General features: G+C 37.6%; 1 protein-coding gene across 4 annotated transcripts in view; it reads right to left on the bottom strand.

Annotated features, from left to right (window-relative positions):
• PDS5B (PDS5 cohesin associated factor B) overlaps positions 1-12624 on the bottom strand; it is a 102186-nt gene that overhangs the window by 28158 nt on the left and 61404 nt on the right. For all 4 annotated transcript variants that reach the window (XM_068181979.1, XM_068181981.1, XM_068181980.1 and 1 more), the window contains exons 19-23: positions 11011-11171; positions 10262-10385; positions 9331-9489; positions 8482-8550; positions 3511-3647 (exon numbers count right to left, since the gene is read on the bottom strand). In XM_068181979.1, coding sequence (XP_068038080.1) covers positions 3511-3647; positions 8482-8550; positions 9331-9489; positions 10262-10385; positions 11011-11171 — 650 coding nt within the window. The remainder of the gene's footprint in view (positions 1-3510; positions 3648-8481; positions 8551-9330; positions 9490-10261; positions 10386-11010; positions 11172-12624) is intronic.

Here is a 12624-nt window from a genome sequence, read left to right as displayed (position 1 = left end):
CTGTTTATTGATAAAACTAGATATTAGAAAAATACAAGACTGGTGAATTTAACCTACACATGATTAACATCTTGAAGAAATCAGTTGTTGATTTAAAAGCAACTCAAGAAAGTCATCAATCCTACTACTTCAAAGTGTAAAGGATGGACAAGAGAAGGGATTTGTTGTCCAAATGGGACCTTGCCTTCATCTGACACTCCAGGCTGAACCATGCTTTAAAATAAAAAAAAAAAAATATCTTACACTGTCACTGAAAGGTAGTTGTGTAGATTTCAAGAGGCATAGGGGCAGAGTCACTTTTAGGGCTGATGAGAGCAGCAACACTGAGAAGATTACAACATGACTGACGGCCTCAACAGCATCAAAGGCTCCTGAGCCCTGCCACTTTCACTTAATTCAATTATGTTTAGCAGATTATTAAAGTGTTTAAAAGACAAGTTCAAGCCATGAACACTAAAACTGACTCACACAGAATGACCTCACATCAAGTACAATCTAAAAGGTTATGTTCTGTACTGAATGGACAATTTTACTCTTTTCAAAGCCTACTCCAAGTCAGAAGGAGCAGTATCAGGTTTGCATAGAAGGGACACAGAAAGCATTGTCAAAAAGAAGATATCCTTATTGCACTCAATAGGTGAAGAACAAAGGTCAGGAAGTATCATCAAGTTCCATGCAGAACTAACAGGCCTGAAACATCATCTCCTCTGCTTCAGGTTTTGAGAGTAATTGTTAATGTAAGCAGTACTGCTCACACAGAGACAACAGACTGGCCCTTCTACCAGTCTGGAGCTTTCCTGAAAAGAAATAGTGAGAATCACAAAATAATTATTACATGTCCTGTCAACAGGGCTCTTGCCTCATTCAGCAGTGGGTGCACATTTTCCCTAGTCTTCCTTTTGTCACTTATTTACTTAAAGAAGCTCTTCTGGTTGCCTTTGTCACTTCTCACTAGATTTTATCCCACTTGGGATTTGGCTTTCCTAACTGTATCTCAGATGGTGTTCCCTGTATTCCTGCCAGATTACCCATCTCTGCTTCCTCCTTCTGTATGCCTCATGCAACCATAGAATAGCTGGGGCCAGAAGGGACAGTTAAAGCTCATCTAGTCCAGCCCCCTGCAATGAGCAGGTACTTGGAGGCCTGTCCAACTTGACTTGGAATGTTTCTAGGGATGGAGCAGCTATTACCTCCCACCCTTACCATAAAGAAGAAAAGTCTTCCTTCTATCTACAGGCTCCCTTTAAGTAATGACAGGTCACAATAAGGTCTCCCTAGACCTTTCTCCAGGCTGAACAACTCCAATTCACTCAGCCTTTCCTCATAAAAGTGCTCCAGACCTCTGATTGTTTGAGAACCTTCTCTGAACATGCTCCACCAGGTCCATGTGTTTGCTGTGCTGAGAACCCCAGAGCTGGATGCAGTACTTTGTGTAGGGTCTCAGCCTCAGAGTGAGCTGAAGAGGCAGAATCAAATCCCTCGACCTCCTAGCCATGCTTCTTTTGATGTGGCCCAGGACACAGCTGGCATTCTGGGATGTAAGCACACATTGTTGGCTCATGTCCATACTTTCATCCACCAGTGTCCCCAAGTACTACTCTGCAGGGCTGCTCTCAATCCCTCTTTTTGTGTTTGAATTTTGCCAGGAGCACCTTGCTCTTCCAAGTACAGTTTGCCAAAGTATCCATCTGCTTTTCTGCTGTGATCACTCTTGAGTACTGAGGAGTGATTTTTGAATACTAGGTAATCAGCTTTCTTAGGCCACTCTTCCCTCCAAGCCTTATCCAATGGGACCCTACAAGCACATTCCTGTAGAGACCCAGGACTGTTCTCCTGAAGTCCAGTCCAATCTTCCTTCTGACACCCTTTTTGCCCTCAGGGTTTTGAACTTCACCATCTTAGGGTCATTATAGCCAAGGCTGCCTTCAATCTTCACATCCCCAGGAAGCCCCTCTTTGTTGGCAAGTATGAGGTCCAGCAGAGAGCCTCTTCTCATTAGGTCCTTTACCAGTTGCGTCAAAAGTTGTCATTGATGCTGCCCTGGATTGTTATGCACTGCTGTGTTGCTCTTGAAGCAGATATCACAGAGGCTGAATTTCCCCACAAAGGCCAAAGACTGCAAACATTACGTTGTTTTCAGCTGTTTAAAGGCCTCATCCACTTCCTCTTCCTGGTCAGGGGTCCCACAGCAGACACTCACCAGGATCTTGCCCAGAGCAATCTGCTCTTCGATCTTATCCCATAAGCTCTCCATTGGCTCAACATCCATCCCCAGGCAGAGCTCCAGGCTCTGGGGATGAAGGGTTACCTCCACAGCAATGTCATATGTCACTGCAGATTTCTCCCTACCCTGAAAAGATCCCTCCCTAGCCCTCCATTAACTTTATTTAAAACTGGAGAACTGATCACATCATTATATAAAGTTTCTACTTTACATAATTACTTTTTGAGTAGAAAAGGAATGAGAAAATTAAATTTCTGAAACATGCACAGTAAGGAATCATCATTCCAAGCATGAAAACACACAGGGTCCACAGAATCAATCTATTCACTAACTACTGCATAAGCCAACCATGTGCTCCAATAGTCGTGCTGAAAAGCTAAATTACTGCCACTCAACTCCCTGGCAATTGCCATGAATGGTCACATTACAGAACTTAAAATTATAAAACAATTTTACAAAGAACTTTAGGACAGACTACACAGTTGCTACAAAGATAATATACTGGACAGCTTTCAGGTTTGCAATTTTGCACACAAAATATGGTTCTATCTGCATAACTACTGCATAATATTAACTCTACCTGAAAATCAGAACCTTTTTAAACATACTGGCACAATCTACCCATGCCCTTAATGGCTTTTGTAGACATAAATTTTCAATGTTCAGCAAGCAATAGCAGCTGACAACTTGTCACTTTTCCTACCACAGAGGATTAAGATACCCAGAAAAACAAGTTGTCTAACAGTCACCTAAAAGGTAAATTATTTAGAGATTTAATCCTGTTTACACATTTCCTTCTTGCTTTCACTTCTAGAGAACTCAAGGTAGATTAGCCTGCCTCCAAGCAGAAGTGTCTTCTGTACTAAGTATTTCCATCTGGTTTATACAACACACTATTATTCTTTATTAGAAAGCCCACCTATTGGCATTTGACATACACAGCAATTGGTACACCAGGAACAGCAAGCTGCATAAAAAATTAAAACAAATTTTCAGTGGGAAGGAGGAAGTTGCACAGTTTATTCCTGCTATATGAGTAATGGCCTATTGAAGGGATAAATAAAAACAAGAATATTAAACCTAAAATTCAGCTGTGTGTACAGTGTTACAAAACCTGAGACTCAGCAAACTTACGTAGGAAACCAGCCAAGCTTACTATCACATCTTATGAAATAAAATGTATAAATTTTTAAGCAGTCTAGCAGAATAGTTTACACACTACTTCAATTAAAATTCTACCCCCCTCCATCATCACAGACATGAAAACATCACCATCTGTTACATACCTTATTTTCCCCTGCTCTGTTAAATCTCCATCACTGTGTAATATTGTTGTTAGCAATCTCAGAGTAGAAGTACCTGACTTGCTGTGGTTGTTCTTCATTCCTAGCAACCATCGAACCATCATCTTGATGGCCTGAATCTGAAAAAAAAGTTATACCAAAATGTCAAATCATACATCATAAGCCTAATTTTAAAAATAATCTTTAATTTAATCACACAGTATTTTTTCCCAAGTGCTTTTCGCTGGTACAAACATATGTCTGTCAGGACTGCAAAACATCATTTAAATACTGAAAGAAAACCAGACATACTCTCACTAGACAGCAACTTTTCACTCAAAGTCTCAAGCATGTATTACAGCAAATAAAAATTATACATTTAGTTAAAATTTGAGCTGCTTCTTCTATAAGCAATCACATTTTGTCCTTTGAAAACATTTTTTTAATTGAGTTTACATCCATTAAATATTATGAGATAGGCTAAACAGTTTATACTTACTAAGAAAATGTTACTGGATCAAAAAGCAGAACACATTTTCATCTTTATATATACCTAGAATTCACAGAATATTCTGAGTCGGAAGGGACCCACAAGGATCAACAAGTCCAGTGAATCAACCATACAGCAACTGAACCCATGACCTTGGCGTTAAATTCCTGTGCCCTATATATTCTCTATTTATCTAGGTCATATCTGAGTTTAAATTTAAGACACGTACTTGAAAAAACACTTAATAGACAACTTGACTGTTAAGAGCAGCAATCTGTACTACAATAACTTACCCTGGTAAAGAATACTTTTTTCACAGCTATTTTAAGAAAAGCCTCAAAGTCAGGGAGGGATAACTTGGTTTTGCCAATGGAAACATCAAACTTTGAGGCAAGCTTCTGCCATTATGCAGAACCCAGCAACTACCATGAAACACTGAATAATTACAATTTCTTTAGTGAAAATAAACATTAATTTGGAGATTAAGTTTGTTTTAGTATTTGAATCCCTTTATCCTTTCATTTTCCTTTCATATGACAGCAGAGACAATACAGAAAACAAAAAAGAATATCTTCTCACAGCAAAATGAAAATGCTCATCTAAATCACATAGATATCCTTTGGGGAAAAAAAAAGGAAACCAAATAACAATCCAAAACCAAAACAAAATACTGAACTCTGAAGATCAAAACCCAAAAGCTTTAGAAAACTTACACTTTTTGTACATGGTAACTTCAAATATTCTCATTAGAGGGAAAAGCAATTCTAGTAACATTTATATCAACATTCACAATATCAACAAATTAAATTTATCATAGCATAATTGATCTACTCCCTGAAACGAACTGACCAAAATGGTCCCATCAGATCTCAGTTCTAGGACTATCACTTCTATGTAAGTTTAGTTTTTAGGACTGTAGTCCACTTGCTCCACCTTATTAGTAACACCAGTAAGCTGTAGGATGTCTGTCACTCCAGAACTCAAAATGCAAATGGAGCCTGAGGAGTCTTGCCCTCACTTTCAAAAGGTCTTCCACTGGAACAGCTCTAAGTATCTACCAGAAGATTTTAATAGCATCAAACCCAATATAATAATTGTAATATAATATTAGCATCAGATCATTTCACAGCTCACAATTCAGTTTTTTCATGTCATAACCAGAACTTGTAACCATTAGTGCCTCCCATTTGTTGAGAGGATGGAAATATGACAGCTCTCCTTGGTCTTCAAATAAATGACGCATTCAGCCAGGGAACAGATACAGGCTACCTTGTCCCCTGACCAATTTCAGTTTCAATCTTGGCTTTTAGTAATTCCCTCCATAATGTCTTTTCCCCAGTTTTATTATCCAAACCTATTCTAGTCTTCCTTCCATGTAGTCAAGTCCTAGTTGCACCTCGTTCAGAATTTTTGTCTGACCCCACTAGTTTCCCTATTTCTTTGCTGGTGTTAATGATACAATGACATTCCAACAACCATTCAGAATTAAGCATTTCCATGAAATTAGTACAGGGCACGAGAATTCCCCCAGTCACTACTACTTGTGGGATGTGCCCATGGGGAAGACAGTGTGGGAATGCCATGGGGAACTACAGTTGTTTAGCATAAGGCATTTCCCCAGAGTCCTCTGCCCCCCAATGCAAATGAGCACATGCCCATCACCTGTCAGTTTGTGGTTGTCATCTCCCCAAGTTCTGGAAAGTTCCCTGTTCTCGTTGCTCCTAATGGTTCCCTCTGTAAACCACTCCTTCCCTTTTCCCTCATTGGCCCAGTTTATGTTACCCCATCCCTGTTCCTCCCTTACACCCTCTTCCCATTGGATCATTTGTACCCTAGTTACTCCATCCCTCCCCAGTTATATACTCTGGCCCCTCCTTCCCCAGGGCTTTCGGAGTCTGCCTCCCCTGAGTGTGGTTGTCTCCCTGCTCCTGTTTCTGCCTCCCTACTCCTTCGATCAATCCTCAATAAACCCCCTCAGATTCCTGCAGCTCAAGAGTACTTCCATCTTTCTGGTGGGGATTTTAATTACGCTATCCAGGCACCCGATGACCAGCCAACTGAGGGTCACCCTGTGGGACTTGGTCCGGGGTAGCCTATAACTACTGATTACTCAAAGACTTTGTTAAACGTGACATGAGTTTGGACTGCTGACACGTTTTAAATTCTCCCTCTGCAACCAAATAGTCTAGCTATTAAAAGATAATTCCAGTTGGAAGGAGTGTTAGGAGATTTCCAGTTCAATCTCCTGCTCAAAGGAACATCAGCTATGAAATCACACCACACTGGTCTCAGTTTTATGCACTGTGGTGTCGAAAGCCCTCCAAGAATGAAGACTGCATAGGCTCTTTTGGCAACCCGCAACCTTTTGCTACCTGTTGCATTGTCTGACTGTTCACAGGCTTTTCCTTATATTCAGTCTGAAGTTCTTGTTTCAATTCATGTTCCATGAGCCTAGAATTCTCCTCCGAGATGAAATATTATTTTACACAACATGAAAAGAAAGCGAAAATGAGATACAGCCATATCAAAGACAACACTGTCTTCCTACTACATCACCATTATGGCAGCAGCTGGCAAAGGTTTCTACTGCCTGAGGTTTCAGAGCCACAAAGGCTACAAGTTTGTCAGGAGTGGAAAACGAAACAAAGCCCACTTTGAGCATAAAGAAATAGTACTAAAAACCTTATATACCAATGATATGGAAAGAAACAAGAAATATCATTGCTACTACACAAGTCTCAATCCGCTGCATGGTGCACAGTACACATTACAGGTCACTGCCAAGACAGACAATTGTTTTAGAACTCAAGTGCCAGGCCTAGGAATTCCAGTCTAACTCATACAATCATTAATCCAATTCATAGTTAATACTATACCGAAACACTTCTCTGCAGAGAGCCTTTCATACAAGGTTTAGCACCCAAAACTAAGGTTATCCTGTATCAGTCTATATCTGCTAGGCTGGACAATACTAAAATTTAGTTTTCAGCAGCCCTTCCCACTTTCATACACCAACTTGATAGTTTTTAAATCCCCCATAAATATATAATAATGTTACAAAATGAAAAAGAGGCTTGTAAAACCAGAGTGAAGAAAAGTACACTATCAGAGAGAAATAATTTATAAACTAATGGCATGGTCCGGAGCATACATTAAGTTTAAGCTCTACAGTAGTAATAAATGCTAATTAAATTTGCAAATCAATTTTCACAACAACCTGTTTTCACTGGCAAATAAATTCTTCTTACAGTTTTCAGGCTTGGCTTCAACTGCAAATTGCCTTAAGAATTTCTGCAGGTTAATTCCCTTTCAAATAGCCAAATGTATAAGAAGTTTTATCAATATAAAAGTACATTTTAGAGAGATATTACAGCTTCACAAATCATTTAAAAGAATTAAGAAAAACAATATTTACTACTTCAAGCTACATGTATAATCACTCAAGTGAAATCATGTCTATTTAAAATTAGCACCTCATTAAATTAAAACAAAGGTGCATTCTTTTAACAACGTTTGGAGTATACTGTGTAACTATGGAGTTGCACAAATATGAAAAGTATCCTTTGTGGAGTCAAAAACCTGAAAGCAACAAATCAACTTCAAAAAAGCCAAGCTTTTCCAGTAAAGTGTTCTGTACCTCACTGCAAAGCAAAGTACTTAGTAACCTAGCAGAAAGGGAGGTCTGCTGGGAAGTGTTTAACAATTTTGAGAAAAGGCAAAGACTTTTTAAAACCAGAGCCACTCTACTCAGAGGACATTAGAAACTAAGCAACTGATATAACATAGAGCACAGTATAAAAGACAAGTATCTCATTCTGAAAGAAGTGAAAGAAAAAATCTCTGTTCTGAAGGGTATTTAAAAACCAAATACAGATATAGAATAGATTTTCCACATCTTGAGTCTATTTCTAATTCACTGAAAAATTGACTGACTGTATCTCTTACAGAGTACAGAAAATGTATTGCATTACTCCAAAATAAGAAAAAGCTTGAGATGACATTTTTAAGTAAAGTATCAAAACAAACCCCCCTCCATTTTAAAGTGATTTTTTTTCTTAAATCCAGGTTTTTATCTAATACACATTGCAAACACATAAAAATAAACAATGTAACAGATTTATTCATTCGAGGAAACTGACAAATCCAAACCTCATTTTTCTTCTTCCAAAACAACACTGAAAGTTTCTTGGAATGGCATAAAAATTCAACAGAAAAAGGAAAGACTTTTAACAAAATTTCTATACTATTTATCTCCAACATTGTAGAGGAGGGGGAAAATAATTTTACTTTAAGTAATCCAGCTATCATCACAGTCAAGTGTCAGAAAGCAAAACTACACCTATAAAGAGCTTATATAAAAACTTAATGAAGTGTACATGTAAATTTATGCATATAATAATAATTAAAAGGTATGTTCCCAAGAACAAATCCTTAGTACGTATTATAAACATAATAGACAGGAAAACATAGTACATGCTACTCACTTTAACAAGGGTTTCTGGAGACACTTCTTCATCTGGGACCCAAAGTTTTGTTGTCTTCTTTCCTGGAAGCTAAACAAAATGTTACATTTGTTATCATACTGTTACTCTTCGGTGAAACTTGTAACCTCCTCTTTCCTGTTTGCTTCTGGAAACAATACAGCAGCACTCCCTGGTCAGCTGCATGCCTCCTGTACCTTACAGAAGTAACCACTACAGAAGTGACTTATCTCACTCTCCAAGTATCAGCAAATTTAAAATTAATAAAGGGACTGGTTGTTGTTGTTACCTGAAAACTATTCCTTTAGGGCGTAATAGCCATTGCTTTGAAAAATAAGTTTTGCCATATCCAGTAGATTGGAACCTCACACACATTTTACTATTTTAGACAGTGTATCTTTCCCTAAGCAATTTCAAACAATGCATGAGTTCATTGTTTGACTCCATAATCACTTTAGAATCAATACAAAATTGTTCAAGAAACTGAAATTCAGTCTTCCATTTAAATAGTGTATTTTAATTTCAAATGTAATATACTTCCTAAAAAGCACAACTCACTCAAGATAAGAAACAGAATAAAGTCATAACAATTTTCACCTTTTTAATAAAGGCCAAGTCACAAGTGATGAAATGTTGTGCTATGCAGCTCATCACTTTTTTAGGATTCCTAAATTAGTAGAACTCTCCTTACCTGTACCATGGGTTTTGAATGGAGTCAAACTACATGAGGAAATCAAAAGACTACCATATACAAAAAGCAGAATCAGCATGCCAAATATTCTCCCAAGCACTTGCTGAGTATGATACTAGAGAAAAAGCATACTCTTAATATAAGATTTTAAAAATACTCACCCTATCATTCATTAGTAAATCTTTGACGATAAAAGTAGCAACCAAAGATTTCAAGGGGGCAGCAAATTGGTCAGGTGCAAGCATGGCTATATGGCCAATAGTAACCAATGGCGTAATGAGGTGCTCAAAATTGCTTGGATCCAGACTTTTATGCAGCGGCTAAAAAAAAGGCAACAAATTTAGGTATTACTGATATAATCTGTGTCTTACTCAGGGGCTGGGAATGACAGCTTCGTACCAAGTTGTCCATGTCTACTTCAGAAATACAATTTCAAAAGAACTATTGATTATTTGATTTTAAAGATACATTCACCAACCCATCAAGTCTTCCTTAAGTCAGAGGAAATGTCAAGATGACAGACAAAATATTTATCACCTCTGGATAGTTCAAAAAGTGACAGCTCAAGCACAACCATTTAGGAAACAATGGATTAAAAAGCCTCCTTTCTTGTGGGAGAACTAGATCTCAAGCTAGCAATTCCAGTAATGGACAATGATTCAGCCTTCAAGATAAGAGGCTGATGGCTACTAATTAAAAAGTACATTTGCAGGTACAGCTATAAAATTTATTTAGTCTGTACCACAATTCAGTTTTCCATAATTTCTGCAATCATTTAAATACTTTTGACCATTTTCAACAGGGATAAGGAGAAGCATATGGTTCTTCTTTCCATAAATAGTTCATGGCTGTAGTACACAGCCTAACACTTGGTTTTACTCTATAAGCTCTTAAAATACATAACCTAAAATATGACTAATCATGAGACACACGAACACCCTCTACAACCATTCTTCAGGCCAAAATCATGTAAGAACAAAAGGAACGGAGAAAAACTTATTTCCTAAATCTGCTACAACTTGAAACTACATTCCTTAGTTTACATACGCAATATAAAAGATGAGTAAAAGTAACTTAAGTATTTAATGTTACCTCAAATATCTGTGCAAACTGAGTTTCTTTGCTGGAAAATATTGCATGGATGCAGTGAATAGCATACTTGGCTTGACGAGGGGGTCCCTTTTTAGCTTTGTGATGCAACACTGGAAGCAAAGCACTAAACAGTTGTGTAACAAAACAAATAGACAAACAGACCAAGAGATAAATAATTTCACAAACTGAAAATCTTCCAAAACGTCAAACTAACAAAGAAGTACAGATACACATATAAAAACCACAATAGTTCTGCAAAAGCACTAACTGCTTTTGTTTGGGTATTATCTTCAAAAAAAAATTTACATAACTTGTAAGCAAAAAAAAAACCTAGTTTTTGTTGATAAAATATTATGTGGTAAAACAGGCACAGGTACTAAATGTTCTTTTGGAAATATTTTTGCCTACATATTACCATTAAATTGCAAGGGATGTTTTTACACAGCTAATATATAAATATATATATATATATATATATACATATAACCTAGGAAAGAATAAGTAATTCTGAAGGGCAACAATATAAATTAGAGTGGTATGAGTGACATACCAGCTGTCACTACTTTGGGTATATTCATTTCACTTCCTTTCTTCAAAAAGCACTACAATTTAGTTTTTCAAAATCTCTTTTTGGAAGTAATACTTCCAAAACAATGCAGAATAATGCTACAGCAGATGAAAGGAAGAGTGAGAACTTCCAAAATCCTATACAGTAAAGATCACTGCTCAGAGTAAGATACACAACTTACGATCGTATATGAGGAAAGTCTTCTTCAATTTTACTTCCTGTATTTTTGAAAATTTGTAATGCAGCTTCTGCCACTTTTTCATCATCCATTTTCAAGCAAGCCAGGAGAGATTCAAAAGTTTCAGCTGAATGAAATGAGATAGGGTGCGTAAACGAAAGTACCTGCCAAAATATGATGAAAGCCATGTTAACATTTTTTAAAGGTCCACTTATACTAGAACACTTCATCAAGAGTCATTTTCCACTGCCATATTGGAACATTTTTAATACTCTCCCCGGTTTTGACTCATGATCCACATTTCCCTTCATTTCTTTAGTAACTCCTAAAGTTCTGTCTTTATACATGGCCTCATTAGATTTAATTTATTTCCCCAGTCTCAGTTTCTTTTCCTATTATTCTGCCCATGTACTTCTCAGTGGCTACATCTACATTACCAAGTACTGGGTTACAGCAGGAGCAGGTCTTAAGAGAAACACAACTGATGCTAAGGAAGCAATATTCATGTTTCAGGAGTTTTGCTTCAGAGTATTTCTAGACTGACTAAATCCACTTTAGCCAATGCAACACAACATGTGCTTCTGAAGCCCATCTCAATTTTGTTCCTCTGAATGGAATCCAGCCTGTGTGCCTCCAGACTTCAAGATTGTTTCCTCAGGGGAAGAACAGATTCTGCTCTGCAGTGAAATTCCTATCTCTAAAAGAGCAATACAGACATATTCAATAGGGTCTCTAGTCCCCCAAGCTTTCCGCATCAACTTAACAGATTCTGTACCTCTCCTTCAGATTCTTGGACTTGATTGTTTTCTGGCATGACAGTCCTCCCACATTAAAAAAAAAATGAAATAAAGAAACTCTCAATTGATCCTCCCCGAAATTTGGTCTTCTCTTCATTTTTAAGTGACTGTTGATTATTAGCCTCGTTCCACATAATATTCTGACCCATGGTAGAGAAACAATCCTCAATATCTAGAAACTTCTTCATATGCCATTTTCTATTTTAACCAAGTTACCTTCCTTCCCACTTCATTGCATGGCATTCCCAATGCTGGACTCCTATATTTGTCCTCTTTATATTATTCTGATGATGTATAGACTTCTTAGTTTAGGGCAGTCTTACTCCTCTTCCTTAAATGTGTTATGCCAGTTCATATAAATATGTAAATACTGACCTGGAAGCCTTCATTCAAGTATACAGTCCTTTATAACATGATTCATTCTCTCTTATTCAGATGCATTCTTGTGCACTTTTATCTAAATGTGCACATCGGGATAAAGAGCCACACCCCTTCCAGTGAATCCACTCTGTCCTTAGTTCATCTAAAATACTCTTGAAACTTCAGTATGAGAGTCCTTTAGATTTTTAGACCTCTGAAGTCAACCCCCAGCTGGAATACTTGACAGTCTTTGCTATGTTAGCTCAGTCTCAAGACTACTCATAGCTGAAATAGGTACGACCCCAACATATGTGGAACACAGAGGAACCAGAGTGTTGCACTGATGTGCAACAGCACAGTATATATTTACGGATCGCCGAATTCATGCTCTAATAACCAAAACTCCACTGCTGCTGTCTCACATGCAACTACTTTTGGCTTCCAGAAAAGCTTCTAAATA

This window comes from Anomalospiza imberbis, chromosome 2 (genome assembly GCF_031753505.1).
Source record: "Anomalospiza imberbis isolate Cuckoo-Finch-1a 21T00152 chromosome 2, ASM3175350v1, whole genome shotgun sequence".
Lineage (NCBI taxonomy): Eukaryota > Metazoa > Chordata > Aves > Passeriformes > Viduidae > Anomalospiza > Anomalospiza imberbis.
The sequence above is the reverse complement of the archived record's forward strand: the minus strand, read 5'-3'. Positions and strand labels throughout refer to the sequence as shown.